General features: G+C 41.1%; 1 protein-coding gene across 1 annotated transcript in view; it reads left to right on the plus strand.

Annotated features, from left to right (window-relative positions):
* GRWD1 (glutamate rich WD repeat containing 1) overlaps nt 1–18,584 on the plus strand; it is a 52,574-nt gene extending 33,990 nt beyond the window's left edge. Inside the window, exons 4-7 of the mRNA XM_078654975.1 lie at nt 7,512–7,725; nt 8,589–8,731; nt 9,198–9,395; nt 17,270–18,584. Coding sequence (XP_078511101.1) covers nt 7,512–7,725; nt 8,589–8,731; nt 9,198–9,395; nt 17,270–17,593 — 879 coding nt within the window. The 3' untranslated portion in view covers nt 17,594–18,584. The remainder of the gene's footprint in view (nt 1–7,511; nt 7,726–8,588; nt 8,732–9,197; nt 9,396–17,269) is intronic.
* Nucleotides 18,585–19,184: the final 600 nt, after the last annotated feature.

A 19,184-nucleotide genomic window follows, 5' to 3' on the forward strand; every position in this document is an offset into this window, starting at 1 on the left:
GTTTGGTCCACCGAGTAGTCAATGGTATTCTCCCCATGTTGGCAGGCTGTACAAACCTTGCATTTATAGAATCCTTTTCTTTGCGCCAGCCAGGAGCCCTTGGCTGGCGGAGCACAGGGGTCATTATCCACTAATACATCTTTCATAGATGCATCCCTTCTGTATGTTATAGAGGGTCTTTTAGAAACGGTTTTACAGATTATAGGATCCTGTTTGATGAAATGCCAATTTTTATTGATTATCTTTCTCACTGCTGTTTGTTGTCGGTTGTAATCTAGTATAAATTTAAAACTACTTGAAGTTTCCTCTTGGACACTAGGCACATGTTGAGTATTTATTAACATTTCCCTGTCCACTAGATTACACTTGGTGAGGGCATTTTTTAGACATTTGTTACTGTAACCTCTAGCTTTGAACCTCTTGATGCATTCACCTTGCGCTGATTGTAAGGCTTCGCTACTTCTGCAAATTCTCTCCAGTAGCTCACAATAGGGAATGCTCTGTATTAGGTGGTTAGGGTGTGCACCACTGGCATGCAGGATTGCATTCCCTGCCATGGGCTTTGGATGTAATTTAGTCTCCACCCTTCCTTGGTCTATAAACACCTCAACATCCAAGAATGTTACCCTGGTTCTACTCATGTTGGCAGTAAAATTTAGATTTAGACTATTTATATTGAGGGAGTCAATGAACTCACTTGCATCTTTTTCCGTACCTCGCCAGACCAAAAACAGGTCGTCAATAAACCTCGACCAGCACTTTACATGATTGGTCTGTGTGTATGAGTGGTTTGCCTTGAGGACCAGCTCCTCCTACCAGCCCATGTGTAAACACACGTAGCTGGGGGAGAAGCTTGCGCCCCATGGCAAATGGCAGCCCCCCCCCAGTTGTTGGTATAATACATTTTGGAACATAAAGATGTTATTAGTTAAACACAATTCAACCATGTCGATGATCATGTTGCTGTGCTCTTCATATTGAGGTCCTCTCTTTGCCAGATAGTAATTCAAGGCTCGAAGTCCATCATTTGATGGACGTATACAGTGAGGTTACGTCTAAGGTCATCAGAAGGTATTCATTATATATATATATATATATATATATATATATATATATATATATATATATATATATATATATATATACACACACACAGGTAGGCCGGTCATCTCGGCCATAGATAGTATTCTGGAAAATATCTCCAAATACATAGATTATATTCTTCAGGAGTGGGTTACAGGTTTGCCATCGTATCTTCAAGATACTCCCGATTTTCTTAGAAAAATTGCTGGAATAGAATGGAGTACAGATATGATTTTCATTACTATGGATGCTACGGCACTGTACACGTCAATCCGTCACCAGGACGGAATTAAGGCGGTGGAGCATTACTTAAACCGTAGGCCAGCTTGTCTTTTTTTACACAATAAAATGTTGGTTAGCATGGTTACCACCTGCTTGGAGCAAAACCTTTTCTCTTTTGATAATCAAATTTATCAACAAACAAGGGGAGTTGCGATGGGGGCCTGCTTCTCAACCAGCTATGCTTGTTTGCATATGGGGCTGTGGGAGGAGCAGGTCCTCAGGAAGCACTTTAAACACGTCTTAGACCAGCATGTACCCCTGTGGTTACGCAATATAGACGACCTATTTTTCATCTAGAGGGGCACAGAATCATCAGCCTTACAATTCATTGAACAGATAAATAGGAACCACCTAAATCTTGAGTTGACTGCAAATCTAAGTAAATCCACTGTATACTTCCTGGATGTGGAGGTATACATACATGAAGAATCTATTGCAACAAGGATTTACCGAAAACCTACAGCGGGCAATTCATTGCTTCATGCGAGTAGTCATCACCCGCAACACCTAATTCAAAGCATCCCTTATGGGGCGATACTTGGAGTGTGGCGTATTTGCAGTAATGATTTAGAATGCCAAATCGCACAAGAAAGCAGCAAACAGAGATTCTTGTCAAGAGGATATGCTCCAGGGGTTATAGATAGAGCCATCAACAAAACAAGATCAATGACGAGGGATCAGGCTCTAGTAAAGAAAGATGAGAAGTTGTCAACTTCTAAAAGATTGAAGCCAACATGTAGGGTCATATTGACATACAGCAAACATCATGGAGCCATTAGAAAAATTCTAAATAAAAATTGGAATTTGGTACGAAATGATCCTATAACAGGCGCAGATCTGTATGTATCAGCAAAAAATTGAATTGCAAAACGGACCATGCCGTGTATGTGTTGGAGTGTCCCTGTGCATTAAGGTACATTGGAAGTACGAAACTCCCTGTACATAAAAGGATACTCCAACATATACGAGCCATCACCAACAAAGATCAGTCAAATCCGGTGGCGAGGCATTTTGAGATGGTTCATGACAGTAACCCGAATCATCTGAGTTACTTTGCAATAGACTGTGTCCCCCAACTTAGAAGAGGGGGAAATCGAGGAAGCATGCTCCGGTTGCTAGAGACACGGTATATACTGGAGCTTAATACCAAGTCCCGATGGGACTTAATACCAGTGAAGATCTATACACGTGTCTCTAATAATACCGTGAATAGTGACTCCACCAATTAATGTGATATATACGTACTGTAATATCCTCCAACAGAATGCTCCACCATAGGGAAAACTGTAACCTTGTTCCCTTTTTTAGAGTTTCTCGGTTAAAAATGAAATATTGTAAGTTATTTATAATGTATTGTATGTTGAGTGCTTTCATGGTGAACAACTGGTTTTTTAGTGGTAGCTTATATTATTTTTAAGCACGGTAGCACTTTGTTTGAACCGGCTGGTTCAAGATATTAAAAGCAAGTTGTGTTTATTTCGAGCATGAGTGCCATGTACCATATAAAGGTGATAACAATATGCCCACTCGGGCCATATTCTATCGTTTTCTCCATGCTTTCTAATCTTATCCATTTGATTCCATTCCCAATTTCATATAACGGGTTCAAAGAAATTAGCCTCTTTACAGTCATTTTGTTTGTCTGGCTTGTACCCTCCCACTGCTCACTTTTAGCACACTCCTTTTTTCTCATTTTCTTTTTATTCAAGCAATACAAATTGCTGTTTCTACCATTTTAGTGTTTGCAGGACTATTTACAATGTAGGGAGAATAAGCAGCTGGGTGAAGAGGCAACTAATTTTTACCTCAAACTCTGTAAGGCTTCTGTTTTCTTACGCAGCATCCCTCCACACCACAATAGTGTTCTGATAGGCCCAAACAGCCGTACATACACTTTTTGCCTACTCCATCTGTATATGCGTCCTGTTGATTACTTAAGACTATATTCTTATTGCGCAATATGTGCCACAAGTCTGGAAATGTACTTCTTGTTTGCTGCAGTGGTTGTAAGGAACTGAAGTGACCCTGTCTGGCCCTTATCCTAGTTCACCTCTTAGCTACCCCTGACTCTAGATTCATGCACCACCGTCAAGAAAGCATGCCCCAATTACAAACAATGTCTGTTCTTATAAGAATCAAAAGAAAAATTTAAGCCACAAAGATCACAGGGACTTCAGCGGAGAAAACAGTGGGGCGACGCTCCTCCACCCACATGAAGGAGCCGCCTCTGCCTATACAACATCTCTCGGGAACCTGTTGGATACTGATGGCATTATTAGTTTCGCACTCTAGGTGCCTCATGTCTTCAGGTTCGGAAATGTAGTCCCAGGCTGCGGCAGCATTAACAAAGAGATTATATGGTAGATCGGCCTGAAATTCCTGGCTCTTGATCCTCACTTTTAACAGAAGTTCTTCACTAGCTTGCAAGAAACATTGGCTTTTAAGTATATCTTTTTAGATGCAACTGGGGAAAACATTCTCTTCATCCTTGCATCCTATAACCGAACTTGGTGCAACTGCACAAAACTTTTCTAACAATTACATTTGACTTACAAAAGTGTTATTTATTGCAACTTTAAAGCAAGGACACTTTTCTTTTTTAGCCTAAGCATATGTCAAATGGGCTTGTTTGGCGGGCCTCGGCTCCTCCAGAAATTAATGGTAGATGCCCAGAGTAAAAAGATTTGAGGAACTTTGAGAAAAAGACACTTATTCATTTTTTATAAACCGTGGTAAGTGAAGTCAGAAACTACTTCCTTGCATGAACATATCAAATTATCAACTGTAAACAGATGTTAAAGGTAGATCTACAATAAAAAGGATAGTGTATTAACATTTAGGGTCCAGTAAAATGAAAAAAGCAGGCTTAGAAGAGGCACTTCAGCTGCATAGGTGCCCACTACTGATAGCCTTCCTACAAAATATGTATAAAGTGAAATTTAATATGATCACAAACTGGGAGCCAGCACAGATGTGATAGACGACCTGAGAAATCATGCAGTAAAACACCTGGTCATCAGAGCAAACAAGTATTGAAAAAAAAGAATACTGTAATCTTGAAGACCAACATAAAAAAGTCACTGGTTAATTGTGAAGTACACTAGCATTACATCTGAATGACTTTGATATTGACAATCGAGCAGAGAGTGACCACAGGCCCCATAGAGCATCTTTCAGTCTCTCCATTGCTATATCTTGCACATTCATACCTATAGGCAAATCAACGGGCGAAGAATGCGATAAAGTCCAGCGCAGGATAAAATGGACCACCAATCTCGGTACAAAATTGTCCGCATGGATAATTAAAAATTAACAATTAAAAACTGCTTTTGTTTTGCAAGCCCTCTTAGACTTCTGGCCCACTCTCCTGTTGGGCTGCATCGGGCGTTGGGGGCACACCGGATGCTCAACAAAAACCGGGGCCAAATGATCTAAACCAGCACCCAAATAAGGAAAAGCCGGAAAGCAAATAGAAGCGCCAAAATACCCCAAATGCAAGACGAGGGGGAAAAGTGTTGCAGGGCGCCACAAATTGATTACTTCGAGCTGCCTACTAGACACGTGCATGGGAGCAACGTATTAAACGAATTGAGGATGCCTGGCTTAAAATCTTCTCTCTTCTTAAAGAAAACAATCCAGCTCCATTTTGGAAATATATTAACCAAGTCAGCAATAGTGGCCAGTCCAAGGAGAACGGGGTACCCGAGAATGTTTGGGTGAATCACATCAATCCGCTCTACAGCAGTGGGACAGATCAGCTGTCAGCCCTCAACTTGCCTCAAGCACCAAATCATGAAAACCTCCAGGGTCCAGGCATCTCCGAAGCCGAAGTGATCCAGATCATCAGTCGTATGAGGAATGATGGCGCGCCAGGGCCAAATGGAATACCAGCTACAGTTTTTAAATCAAATCGATCTTTCTGGGCAGAGCTCCTTACACCGCTCTTTAAACAAGCCTTTCTTACAGCTACAATTCCAACTACCTGGCAGGGCTCAATATTACATCCCCTTTACAAAAAGGGTAACCGTTCAGATCCGGCCAATTATAGTTTAATAGCTTTATTGGACATCAAAGCTAAGGCATATGCTCACGTCTTGTTGGCAGAACTCGAAAACTGGGTTACAGAAACCAGCATCCTTCCCCGCACTCAGTCAGGCTTAAGATCAGGCTGTTCCACGACAAATAATATAATAGCACTGTCCTAACTGTCGTGGGGAGCCACTCTGGCCAATCATCTACCTCTATTCTGCTGTTTTGTGGACTATAGTGCAGCATTCGATAGTCAATCGAGGGACTTTATTGAACAAATTAAACTCCTGGGGGATACCATATGCACCCCTCTCTGCACTAATATCACTGCATCAGAAAACTTGGGTGAGGATCAAAACAAGCGCCACAACTGTTTTTGCAAAAATTACAACAAAAAATGGTCTGAAGCAAGGCTGTGTACAAGCCCCTCTACTATTTAATCTTTATACCCCATACTGGTCTAAAGAACTGGCAGGCGCAACTCTGGTAGCTCCAAAATTGGGTGGTATACGACTACAGATTATGCAATATGCCGACGACATCATTATTATGGACCATACAAAAACAGGTCTACAAAGAGCGCTCATTGCCCTTAATACATATAATATAAAAACCAATCTTCTGATGATTGAGTCAAAAACCAAAGTCGTGATTTTTGGGAAACCTCAAAAAAAAAATGTTGTCTTGGCGAGCAGGAGGTCTACATATAGCGACCTGCACTAGCTATAATTATCTAGGAGTTTGGTTTAACGAAAGAGGACATCAAGTAGCCCATCTCAAACACCTTTGTCCCACGGGAGCAGGGGTCATACATAGTCTGAGGCGCTTGAATCAGCATTTAGACAGTCCCACAGCCGAATCAATCCTGAGGGTCCTATGAGCCAAACTACTTCAGGCAGTGTCCCTGGTAGAATTGACTCATTTTTAGTGAATTATCAAATAATGGCCTATAAGAAAATATTTTCGGTTCCCCAGCGTGCAAGGAGGGCGAGGCTGAGACTTGAGCTGGGCCTTGCAAGTGCAGATCTTCACTGTCTAGGAGACCTAACTAAATTCTATATTTACACTTTGCGTGCACCAGCTAAATCCATGAAAGAACAATTGCAATCAGTGTTCACGGATGAACTCTCTCCCTGGTACAGACAGCTGCACTTGGCCACTTCCACATTGAAGATTGAAATCATAAGCCTCTCTAATTCAATCATTACCCTGTCAACGTGGAAAAAAACGATTAAAAGCCAAATTACTTTAGTGTCATTCGAGAGAGACATTGCTTGGCTTCCCAAAAAAACACTCCTTACAGCTCTTGATGCCTCGTATATTAAGGGGAAACCTTAGGCATATTTTAATTACTCTCTCCAATCACAGACTCGCAATAAAATTATTTATATGAGGCTCTTAGCCCTTCCAATTTATGATTTTAACCCACTGTGGGCTCGGAGGAATGGTCAGCTAACTCGTAGGCTCTGCAATTATCTACATGAGTCCTGGTTACATCTGCTATTTTGTTGCCCCCATCTTGCCAACGAACGACGACGTCTACTGGTCCCAGTCTATCTGGAAAAATTACTGAGACATTGCAGGGACGCATCTGATTTGTGCTTCAGTAAAAATTCAGCCCAAGTTCTAGCAAGGGCTGGGAAGTTTGTTAATATTATTTTAACTGCACTGCATTATGCCCAGTACTAAGAGAAGACAAGTTCTATCCTTACTGCATAAACAAACGTTAATGAAAGTTAACTGTCAGTAATAAGCATTGTGACATTTTACTATTGTCTTTCACACTATATATTCCCCCTTTTGGACTAATCGGCTAATTGGGATATATTGCCATCAACCTGAAATGCTGCCTTTGGAATTGACATTTTTCGTATTGTCAGATTTTATAAATGTGTAAACAATTTTTAATCTTTGACATTTTATTAAGTATCACTATACAGTTAATTAAAACCCGTAACGTACAAACTTCATAATCAAATACTAATTGTGAATGTATACTTTTATAAGAATATAGTTTATACTAGAACAGAGTGACTGGAGTAAATCGCCAATGGTTTGAAATAGGTGTTTTTAATCTCAGTATATGGTGTTTAACTTTATTTTCTGTGCTTGGGCAGGTGTCTTCTCTCGGCAGCTCCCAGGTAGCAGCTGTATGGTCTGAGAAAGGCCAGGTGGAGATCTATGATCTGCAGAAGCAGCTGTGGGCAGTTTCAGACTCTCAGGCAATGAGCACATTTTTGCGGGAGGATCAGGCCAAAATAAAGCCAGTTTTTTCTTTTGCTGGACACATGACTGAAGGCTTTGCTTTGGATTGGTCCACCAAGGTCGAAGGTGAGCTGAATATAATGTAAGGTGGTTGTTGCGATGTTTGCCTAGTTTATTAGATGCAATTTCAAACTGTTTTCCGATGTATATGGACTAGGTACACTGTCTCTGTCAAGGTAGCACAATGGCCTGGTGCTACAGTTGGTTGACTAAAACCAAGAGACCTTTACAATAAACCTGACTTTCCCCATTTACACAAACTGTATGACTGTACCCAAATACCTTGTCATATGAACACAATGTAGTCTGGTGCTTACATTCTGACTTGGCATCCTGGAGACCTATGTTTCACTTGTAGCCTAGACTTAACCAAAGAATATGTGGCTGTGGCCAAATCACTTTGTATGACTATGCCTTTCAATTGTATTTTTTTCTCAGTTGTATTGAATGTTCTCATGTATGGTCTAAATTACATTACCTGCTCTTCCTTATTACGAACTACTGTTTTTTTGTATTCTGGGTTTAACCCGACTCCACACACAAAATCATTGTATATCAGCTTATGTTTGAGATATTCCTACTACAGTAGACATGTTCTTAAGAAGCACTTATCTGGTCATATTGTATCAAATAGCTAAAATAAAATATTTCCAACTTCTATACATTTGCACCCGCCAAGGATTGGGGCACTTGGCAAAGAGGCAAACCCTTTTTATTCAGAGTTGTGTTTAAAACGAGAAATGTAATATATCTACATAAAAATATATCCTGTTATTGTTTTCTGACTTGATTATTCTTCAAACTTACTGGTGTGTTGTGGGTGCTTTGACAGTTAATGAAGTGACCCTATTTTGGAGTCTTGGTTGAAAACCCAAAAGGTAAAATATTGATTTTCTCAAACTCTCAAATGATTGTTACTCCCTTCTCAGGTCGGCTGCTGACAGGAGACTGCAACAAAAACATCCATCTCTGGAACCCTAGGGAAGGAGGGTCGTGGCATGTGGATCAGCGTCCCTTTACAGCCCACACCAAGTCTGTGGAGGATTTGCAGTGGTCACCCACAGAAGCCACAGTAAGGAAATTATCATGTTTTGTGGGATGATCGGGTTTTTGGTAAAGCAGGAAGAAGCACCTTTGAAGATTTTCTCCTTCCATAGTCTCATTAAAACACACTTGCACATTTTGCCTCAGTAAGTGAGCCTATGAACTTCAAAAATACCCTTGATTGCTTGCAGCTTATTTTGTTGTAAAATCCCTAATTTATATCTACACATACATGATGCAGTCTGAGGTCACCCGTTTTTCTCCCATATTTGCATTGTCAGCTTTGTAATGCACAATTGGGTAATCTGCTTACAGTGCCCCCTCTTCCTATCCTTCCTTTGTATTTTGTTATGGCATGATGGTTCATACTTTGCCCTCGCCCCATCTTACTACGTTGGTTCTACACATCTAGTGAGTTGTCCTCTTTATGTTGCTTCATTTGTTCCTGCCTTTTTTCAGCTTACCTTCTATTTCCCATACTCTCTCACTCACAGGTGTTTGCTTCCTGCTCTGTGGACTCCTCCATCCGGATCTGGGATATTCGAGCAGCTCCCAGCAAAGCCTGCATGTTGACTGCAAGCCAGGCCCACACGAGTGACGTGAATGTGATCAGCTGGAACCACAATGAGCCATTCATAGTCAGTGGTGGAGATGATGGAGTACTGAAGATTTGGGACTTGCGTCAATTTCAGGTTAGGTTACAGGTCGACTTATCAGGTCTGACATTAGACTTTTTGATCTTACTTCAATTATATTGTATATATAAAATGCAGTGGTATAAAAAAAAAAATCAGTTAAATAATGGATGGTTGTTTTTGAAATAGGGATTCATCATCATAATGACCGTCCCCTAGCCGCTCTGCACTGCTTTACCATTGTCCGGAGCTACTAGAATTATGCTACATGAAGAACCAAAATATACAGCAAAGGTTTCTTTATGTTGCAGAAATGCAGATTATGTATTACCATTCTTTGGCAGTATTAATTTAATCAATTTTAACTACAAATACAATTTCTAATGAATTGTGCGGCAAACTATGTGGTAAATGCACGCAATCTGTAATTGTGCGGAAAACACTGCAGCCACAGAATAACATGAACCCTCTGGCCCTACAAAGCGGGATAGTGCTCATTGGAGATAGTGGAAAATGGGGTAAACTATAGGATAGTCGGATATAGGGCCCAGCAATAAGTATGAAATGAAAATTATTTTTATATAACGTACTACTGCCCAAAGGAGTCTGTGCTTCCTGCTGCAGAAGGAAGAAAATTTAAAAAAAATTGGAAGTTAGTGGAGCAGATACTGACGAGGGGGATTTAATTAAAAAAAACATAGTGATTAAAAAGCCAAGTTTTCAGGGCTTTCCTAAAAGCAGAAGACCTGTACATTTCTTAAGATCGAGAGGAAGGGAGTTCCATTTTTTGGCTGTATAGTGAATGAAGCTCCTACCTCCCTAATGAGCTCTTTTAGCATCGGTAACTGTCACATTGAGGGCTGAGGAGGACCGCGAGATTCTGAACGGGCAGTACCAAATGAATTTGTGTTTTAGATATTCTGGGCTAAGGCCATTCAAAGCTTTAAAAGCGATGCAAAGTGCTTTGAAGTCAATGCGCTAGCGGATAGGTGGCCAGTGGAGCTGATCCAAGGATTCAGAACCAAAATGAAGAGAGTGAAGCTCTTCTCAAAGGCAGCAGCCCCAAGTTCTCAGACACAAAGCATTGGGGCAGTGATCGAGTGCACCAAAAATAAACACATAAAAAGATGACTGAGCACAGATTCATTTGTAAACGGTAAAGTAAATCCTCAGGCAACCACTCGGTTTACTTACAAACGCAGTGTTTCATGATTAACAGAGCTCATGAACACATAGAGATAAGAAAAACTCCAAAATTATTTTATTATCATTATTCAAAAATATATACATAAATATATAAAATACACAGCTCTAAAACAGGAAAGTACAGTCATCCACAACTGTCATAACCCACACACATTTTATAGATTGCACTTGATAAACACAAGATGGAGTTCTAAAATATTTGTAAATCGTTTTCGTATTGATATACAAGTCCTAATCAGAAAGATACCCATTGAAACATATATTCTTAAATGGATCGAGATATGGCGTATGACACAAATTTCAATAGCCAAGTATCTTTGACAATTGATTAATGTAGCTGGAGTAAAATAATACCCTCCGAAGATCTCTCTACGCACGTTCTCGGCTCACAGGTCTTAATCAGGAGAGCCATATTTCGTAGCTTTGGATATTACCTAAAGATATACAATGAAAGTTATAAGAGCTCTGAAAATTAAACAAATTTGAATGATTAACTGCACGTCTCTATGTTGCCCATAAGTCATGCCAGTGAATAAATCAAGAACATTTCAGGAAAACTTCCCAAATAATCACCCAAGTGTATCACATATACAGATGCGAGTATCTCCCAGCATCTTTAATAGTTTGTATGCATATACACTGAAAGGAAAAGTGAAAGGAATGAAAAGAATATTAAGTAAATGTATAGTCCCAAAAAGATAAATAGAAAAGATACTATGATAAGACCCTGAAAAAGGCTACTTCCGCTTGTGCCTGTATTTAGACTGATCAAGTGTCATTAATGAAAAGTGAACCAAAGGAAGAGTTGTATCATGCACATTACTACTCTATTACCCTCTTTACTTGAAGTGACAAAGATCTCACCATCCTGATTCCTGCTTATAGGAATTTATGTATCACGCTGTTGATGCAGAGAGGTGGACAAATAACAAGTGACTAGCTATCCTGATCTACAAAGAATTGCATATAAAATACCTATTGTATGGAAACCTCCATATGTGTATTATGTCCTAATACGCTCCTATACATACCTCAAATGATTTTGTATAGTTGCTCATGTGACAAAGCACTAGGAATTGCGCCTGGGATTAAGTAGCATTCAAAACTTGAAACGCGTTGTTGATGTAACTGTGCTGAGACAGCGTCCTAGTCTCTTTTAAAAAAATCAGATGGATTTTCACCCTTGAAAGGGGCTTAAGAACTAGATACTTTAGGTAAATGATGAATTGGCAATACAATTGGCACACACGTCTGTACCTAAATGTTCTGTGTGCCAAAGTACCACCAGAAGATACATAAAGTCATAATGGATAAACCGAAGCCTAGCACAAAAGATACAGTGCAGGGACAACTAAAAGTAACAAATTGCTAACCTAAATTAAGAATTCCTTGTCCATAGTACTTGAAGAAAAACTTGTCCCTTTCTCTTTACAATACTTTTTTAGGGAGATAGATTTCACCATTGGAGAGATCGTGGATGTTAGATGGAAATAGAAGATAGTTGCTGCCGTTCTAATTGTAAAAAAGACCGGTCGTGCAAATTAAATTACCTTGAAGGGACATAGAAATTGATGAATGTATTCGGTCTGACTGCAGTTAAATCCTTAAGAATTATGTAGGCTAAAAACCAAAAAATAGAGATAAGCCCGACATCAACGCCGACTTAAACCGATTACAATCGTGAAAATACACATTTTCATTTTAGCTCCAGATCTATTTTTAAGTTGGAATCTTTGTTGTGAGGCCTTGCATACTTTTCCATAATTGTTCGATCTTTAAGAGGATTAAATTGAATGTGCATTTATTAAAAATATACAATTTCTCGATGAAGTCATTTGTTTTCTACATAACGATGGTTAGACTTGAATCCTCAGACTTCCTAGAATTCTTTTTGCTCGTGGAGGCATTCAGTTTGTCTCTTATCTTTTTTTTAAAAGAACATACTGCTACTAACATAAATTCTGTTCACCTGGTTTTTATTGTGGGAGGAGGCAACCAACAACGCATCTAAGTCTCTAAATTCATTGATACTTTTCAACATTGCTTCACACTTCTCTTCTTTCCCCCAGAATATTGCTTCTCGTGGTTCATTGCTACCTCCCTTCTCTTGAGGCAACTCCAGCTTTCAGACTATTATCAGATCTTTCTCAGCCTGTATGGGACCTCTATCACAGTTTACTGTGGACTCATTTTGTTTTACTCTGAACCTTTGTATTGCCATGAACCATGAAGCTGCTTCTCTGTGGGGAACTGAAAGATTCTATCCTTGTCTCTAAAGTTTAATAACTGTAGAGTGTCCTCAAAGTGTCCAATTTGGATTCTGTTATAGAGGGACCTGATGTGCCCAACCGTATTTTGGAGCCTCCCTCGTGTTTTGCTGTTAGCCCTGCAGCTCCTGTATTTTGTGCCATTGGATTACTGTACTTGGTTGTCTCCTATAGTTTGCTAAACTGGATCTATTGTTCTCATGTTATGGTTTCAGGACTCAACCCTGCCTTCCATTTATGACATCTGATGCTCATGATGTGTAACTGTTTTAAGAAAATGTATTCAATGAAAACCAGTAAACATACAATTGTATTTGTATAGAAAGATAATGACTATTAGGATAGTTGTTTCCCTCTGGAAAATCTAGTAGCACGTAATCTGTGAGCAATAAAGAGTGTATATCTCATACACTCGCCGGCCCGGTCCTGGGCCAGCCTTTCATTCTAGTAAGCAGGTGTTGGAAAGTTATTATTAGTGGTGTTAAATATGCATCTACCACTGGCAATAAGGCAACTACACAGTCTGAGCGCTCAAAATGGGTTGCAGAAAATTATTCCCATGCTTAACCCTTAGTAGTTAGGAAAAAACCCACTGTAGGGAATCAGAGGTATGAGTTTGTAAAGATTAAACACTTTCTAGTGCTTAGAAATCAATAGAGTCTCTTCTGGACATTTGGTTGCCCCTGACCAAGACAAAGTCGAAGTTTGAGGCCGACCGCAATGGAGCCCTTGTTGGATACAATGAGTCGGAGGCCCCGGTCAAGATTTTACCTTCACACTTAGATTTTGTTCTGGAGGATTACCCACCAGACGTTGTGCAGCCTCCAACAGGCTGGATTTGGTGAGGGTTCGCAGGATTACCTTTCTGTGAGTATTCAATCACCCGCTGAAGCTTTTTCACAAAAGTTCACCAAATTTCCCAACCTTCTGGAACTTCGTCCTGTAGTTGCTCTTGATGGTTCAAAGTGTCCAAGACACAATCCAAGGGTCCTGAATCTTCAAGATGGTCCATGAAAGGTTTATCACCATTCCCACAATGCACCTGGACAACAACCTTAAAAGTCCACTTGATAAACTTCAGGCAAGGGACTCTTGGTGGAGTTGATGCAGGTGAGCTCTGTTAACCTGTAGCTTGCAGGGAGTTCACTCTTTATTCTTCTTGAAGCAAGGTACATCCAAAGGGCTATAGTTTTAGATAATGCAACAGGCGCAGTCAGTCAGAATGCAGGGCCTGATAGTGCAAATCAAGTCTCCAGCTTGGCAATCCTTCTTCTCTCAGTTTCAAGCAGCAGAGCTAAGAGGCACTGCCCCTGAAACTTTTTCAGTGTTCTCTGGGGTCACACAGGAGGGCATTCCTGTCCCATGTGGTGCCGGACGACACCCCAGAGCATGACCATTTCCTCCAAAGTGTGGCACAATGGTATCCCAGAAAGCACTATTTAGCCAAAATTCAGTATGACTCAAGTATCAACAGAGACAAGAGCTGGCTAAACCAACCTCCAGAATGGCTCATTGCACATTCTCCCACCTGGCATCTGCACATTCCTTCTTTAAGCGTGCCATCTGGCTGGGTTTAAAGAGTAGGGGTGTAAATGAAACTGGTTTGTTCAGCCCATCTCCTCCTCCTCTTATTGAAGATTGTTTATGACCTCTCTACCCTGCTCTAGCCTATATGTTGTAACCTGTATTGTATGTATCTGGTCACTTTCTCCCTAGCTGCTCAGCCAGTGTGAATGTGATGCATGTAATGTTGGTGTGAGAGTCTTGAATGGAATGTTGGGGTGCCTGGATGCTTGAGTGTGACAGTTGGATTATGGGCTGAGCAGCAGGTAGACTGCTCCTGTGGGGCTGCATCTCCACAACTCAACTACCTGTAACTGAGCTCTACTTAAATCTACATCCTGGCTACGGACTTCATTACTACTCCATTTTGGCAACGAGGATGGGATGAAACTACGCATGTCTTAAAAAGATTTTACTGAAACAAGAATTCATCAAAGGAAAGCTTCCTCTCCTCTCAGAATGGCTCTTTCACCCCAGGGGCTATTTATCACCTCATCAAAGCAACGTGGCTAATCCACTTAACTCTGACCAATCGGGACAGATCGCTGGAAGTCTGAATTGTGCCTTACAAACAAGAAAGGCTTATAACTTCTTGTCTGTACATTTTATGATAAATTCAACAATAGTATTTTGTTGGGTTTATCAATATTATTCTTGTAAGTCCTTGAATTATATTTTTTTGATTCTCCTGGTGGGAAATATTAGTTAATAACGTCTTGCCATGTTAACCTATGTGGCTGGGGATCTGCAGTGGGGAAATGACATGGACAATTTCCCCAATACCACGGCTTTTAAAACAAACCTATTTTAAGGATCCTACATATATCTACAAGGACCCCTGGAACACCTAAGGGAGACTTGAGGGGTTTTAAATATGTAAAAATATTGCAGATCCTCACTCCACAGGGCTCCTGGCACAAAAGTCGATTTTGAGAAGCACTTAACTACAATGTGGGGAGTGAAATGTGTAATTTCATTAAACCCATGCCATATAAAACCTATTCATAAGGGTCCTCCTTAATAGTACCTGACTCCCCCTCACCGTTGCGACACCTAGGGGAGACCTTGGGGGTATCCAAATGCCAAAATGTTGTTTATTAGGTTTTACGTGCCCTGAACACTAAAGTAGAGTTTGGCCACAATTTACATGTTAAAAGCAGTTCTGCAACAGAGGGCTGCTTTTAAACTGACCTCCGGCCTCTGCAGTGCGCACATGCTAGTGCAGAAAGGGCTGCTGGCCTCAACCGCCAAGTCATATTATACTAGGAACTTAAAGATAGTTTTGATCCCCCTGCCCTATTATGTACTATGGCCTTATAGGGGAGGTCATGCCAGTCATTGGGGTACACTAACCCATAGTGTAATATAGTGTATGTGGGGGTTTTCACTGTATTCCAAGTGTGTTTTCAGCATAGCCCTAGGCCTGGTTAGGCAGAGCCCAGGAACAGTCAGAGTCGTTACATCAGTACTAGTCAGCAGAAAATCTGGGAGTGACGAGGGTAGAGGGTGACTTTGCAACACCAGGGAAGGCCACTTTGATTTTTGTAGCAGCTCTGGATCTGTCTCACCCTCTCTGAATATGGGCTCGGGTACCACCATGGCCTGCCCCTTGTTCGCCTACCCCCTCCCCCCCCATTCTGTGGAGCATACTTTGTCAATTCACCTGCGGCACTCTTCAGGGCTCTTATGCCACTCTAAAGCATACTCTCCCACCCACAGGAAAGCTATTGAGCATGCTCTTGCACACAACGGGGACTTACTCATCATCCTAATTCTTGACTAGTCCCCCTCACTGATGTTTTACTCTCTGCAGTTGCCCATCCCAGAGGCCTTTGCCAGCAGGCTTTCGCTGGTCATAAGTCACAGCTGTCCTGTCTGTGCAGGCTTTCCAAAAGATCTGATCCTGTCAGTGGGGTTCTCTGTTATCACCGCTCCCATGTTTCATAAGGAGGCTGTGTTACAGCAAGTAAGCAGCAATCTGTGTTTCTTAGTGAGCGCCATAAAGGTCTCCTGTTCAGTTATAAAGCGACCCTCTGTCTCCAATAGCCAGGGAGGCCAAGCACACATCACATCATTGGCAGATTTCGCTTGTTTATTCAAACTCATGTGCTGCTTGAAAGATGTTCTTAATTTCAAAATAGCTTCAGATGATCACAGGCGTAGAACTAGTGGTTAAAGAATCATAAAATTCAGGAAAACATCAGGGTGCTGCAAGAAGCTGGATGGATTGGGAATTATATTGATACAGGACCGTGAAGGGGTAGAATAGAATATACTCTGTAAATTCAAAGGACAGACTTAGTGAAGTACGAAGAGAATGATTTCAGTGTTTAGTCAAGAAAGAAAAGGTTTCTCAAACCATAATTACTTAAGTATGGTGGCTTGCTATCACCAGCTAAAGATCCAATATACATTCATACTCCCACCACCCTCTCTAATCCTCCCCTACCTGCCGGGCATTTGACATACATACTAACCCAGAAGATACATATGCTATTCAGTACAGTCCTCCAGTCTCCCCTTCAAGAAACTTGTAATTAAGTACAGCGGAAATAGGCACCTCACGGTGGTACATTGCCATTCACTCTACTGACTGCACAGCCTCACAGATACTGATAACAGACTCTGGTCTTCAGTTGAAACCTCTGAATCATTAGAAAGTCACACCCAGTACCATAGGAGGACTAAAGATATTGCAATTAACGATATGTATATCAGTGGAATATTGTGGCATACAGATGTGGTCTGGGAAGTATTTTATTTTATAAATGTTATTCTTGTGTGCGCTGTGATTTTTAATACAACATTTTACATTATTCAAAAAGTATGGTTGTGCTCTTTCAAGCTCACTACAATTCTGGCTAACTGCTTTCCTATTGTCATGTCTTTTTGTAGAAGGGGGCCAGTGTTGCTACATTCAAGCAGCACACAGCGCCTATCACTTCAGTGGAGTGGCATCCTACAGATGGCAGCGTGCTGGCAGCTGCGGGTGCTGACAATCAGATCACACAGTGGGACCTGGCAGTGGAGCGGGACCAGGAGAAGGAAGGCGAGGGAGACATAGAGGACCCTACACTGGCCAGCATCCCCCCTCAGCTCCTGTTTGTGCATCAGGGAGAGAAGGACATCAAGGAGCTGCACTGGCATCCACAGTGCCCTGGTGTGGTCATCAGTACTGCGCTATCGGGGTTTAATGTTTTCAGAACCATCAGTGTTTGAGGGGCTTCAGGAATGGATGACTTGGGAACTCAGAGCAGTGCATCCGGTTTTGGTGATCGGTAAAATTTGGATAACTCACAATGTATTTTTGTAACCTGACTGGACTTCCATGTCACATTATGCATATCAGGCAGCTCCATTGTCTACTTGGATCCAAACTTAAGTATGGTTCTTAAAGCCTGTCGGGGTTGAAGTACAAGATTTTTGTTTTTCCAGCCATTGCTTTGAAGATGGACACCCTGAGACACCTCTTTTTTTAAATGTGTCCAAGTTTATTTTAGAAAGGTTTATTTATTATTTCGAAGTAGTCACACTCAACCTAGGGTAGTGACTTTCTTCCTAATGCAGTCTTTTCCTTGGGTCCTTAGATTTTCCTACTGGACACTGTTGGAACAGCACTGATTTGGAATTGGGGACAATATGTTTAGGCTGTGTATGTGACTTCATCTGCGACCCAGGATCAGCACTGGTAAGATTGTGATAATCATGAGTGTGGGCAGGCTTATGTGCGAAAAGGCTCTCTGTGCATTAGCATGTTCTAGTTGTAGTACATGCCTGATTAGGTGTGTAAAGCGATACACCTAATGCTTCTCTGTGGATTGGAACCATGTACGCCATATTGGTGGAGGCTTCCTTGCTTGGCATATGGAAACTTCTCTGCTCTGGCAGACAGAGTCTGTGAACATGCTGTCCTAGCCCTTCCTTTTTACAGCTGCCCATGAGAACATCTTGTTTTTGTTATAAGATCAGCTTCCAGACTGACTACTGTCTTTTTTCTAGACTATTGCCCACCAAATAAAGACTAGATGAGACTCATTTGTTATTGACAATTAATATGTACAGACTACATTGACAACAAAACTACTGGCCCTGTGCAAAATCTTTAAAACATACTTGTGGTTAGCTCGGAGACATGATTGCACATGGCTGGCTATATTTTCTTGAATCTCGATCTACAAAGTACAACATAATTAAATTAATCGAATATGCACTTTTGTTTATAATTGTCTCACCTAGGGTTTCTGAAATTTCTGTCCCTGCTTGATAAGGTGGACTTGCAATTTTACATGTTACACGTGCTTGATCAACATGTCTACAACAAAGAAACAGTGATGGAACCAGGCAAGGTCCTGCGTTGGGCTATAAAATGGTGTGCTGCAGCTGTTAAACCATAGAATTCTGGTAGTCGCTCAGTTAGTTGAATTAGCTGAGTGTTCCAGTACTGTAGCGATATTAAAAAGGAACATTCGTAGCTTTATGCAGTCTAATCTTTGTATATAACTAGTTGCTGGAGGTGAGAAATGTGTTTCAGTGACAAAGCTCTTACACTATTAGAATAGCCAGAAGTAGTGGAGGATATGTTATGATCACAGCAGAGATATGAGGGTTCACTCTACTGAAATAATGGGGTTCTGTGGGTCTCTTGCAGAGAAATGGCTGTTTGAGCTCAGGGTGACCAGACCTTTAAGCTAGTAATCTTCAGCACAGACTAATATTGGTGCCTGGCGCCAGTTTAGATCTGTTTCGGTGTCCTGGCATGGCTTGGAAGGGGCACATGTGTTAAGCAAGTCTCAAGAATTCCCTGTGGAGG

Source organism: Lissotriton helveticus, chromosome 7 (assembly GCF_964261635.1).
Source record: "Lissotriton helveticus chromosome 7, aLisHel1.1, whole genome shotgun sequence".
NCBI lineage: Eukaryota > Metazoa > Chordata > Amphibia > Caudata > Salamandridae > Lissotriton > Lissotriton helveticus.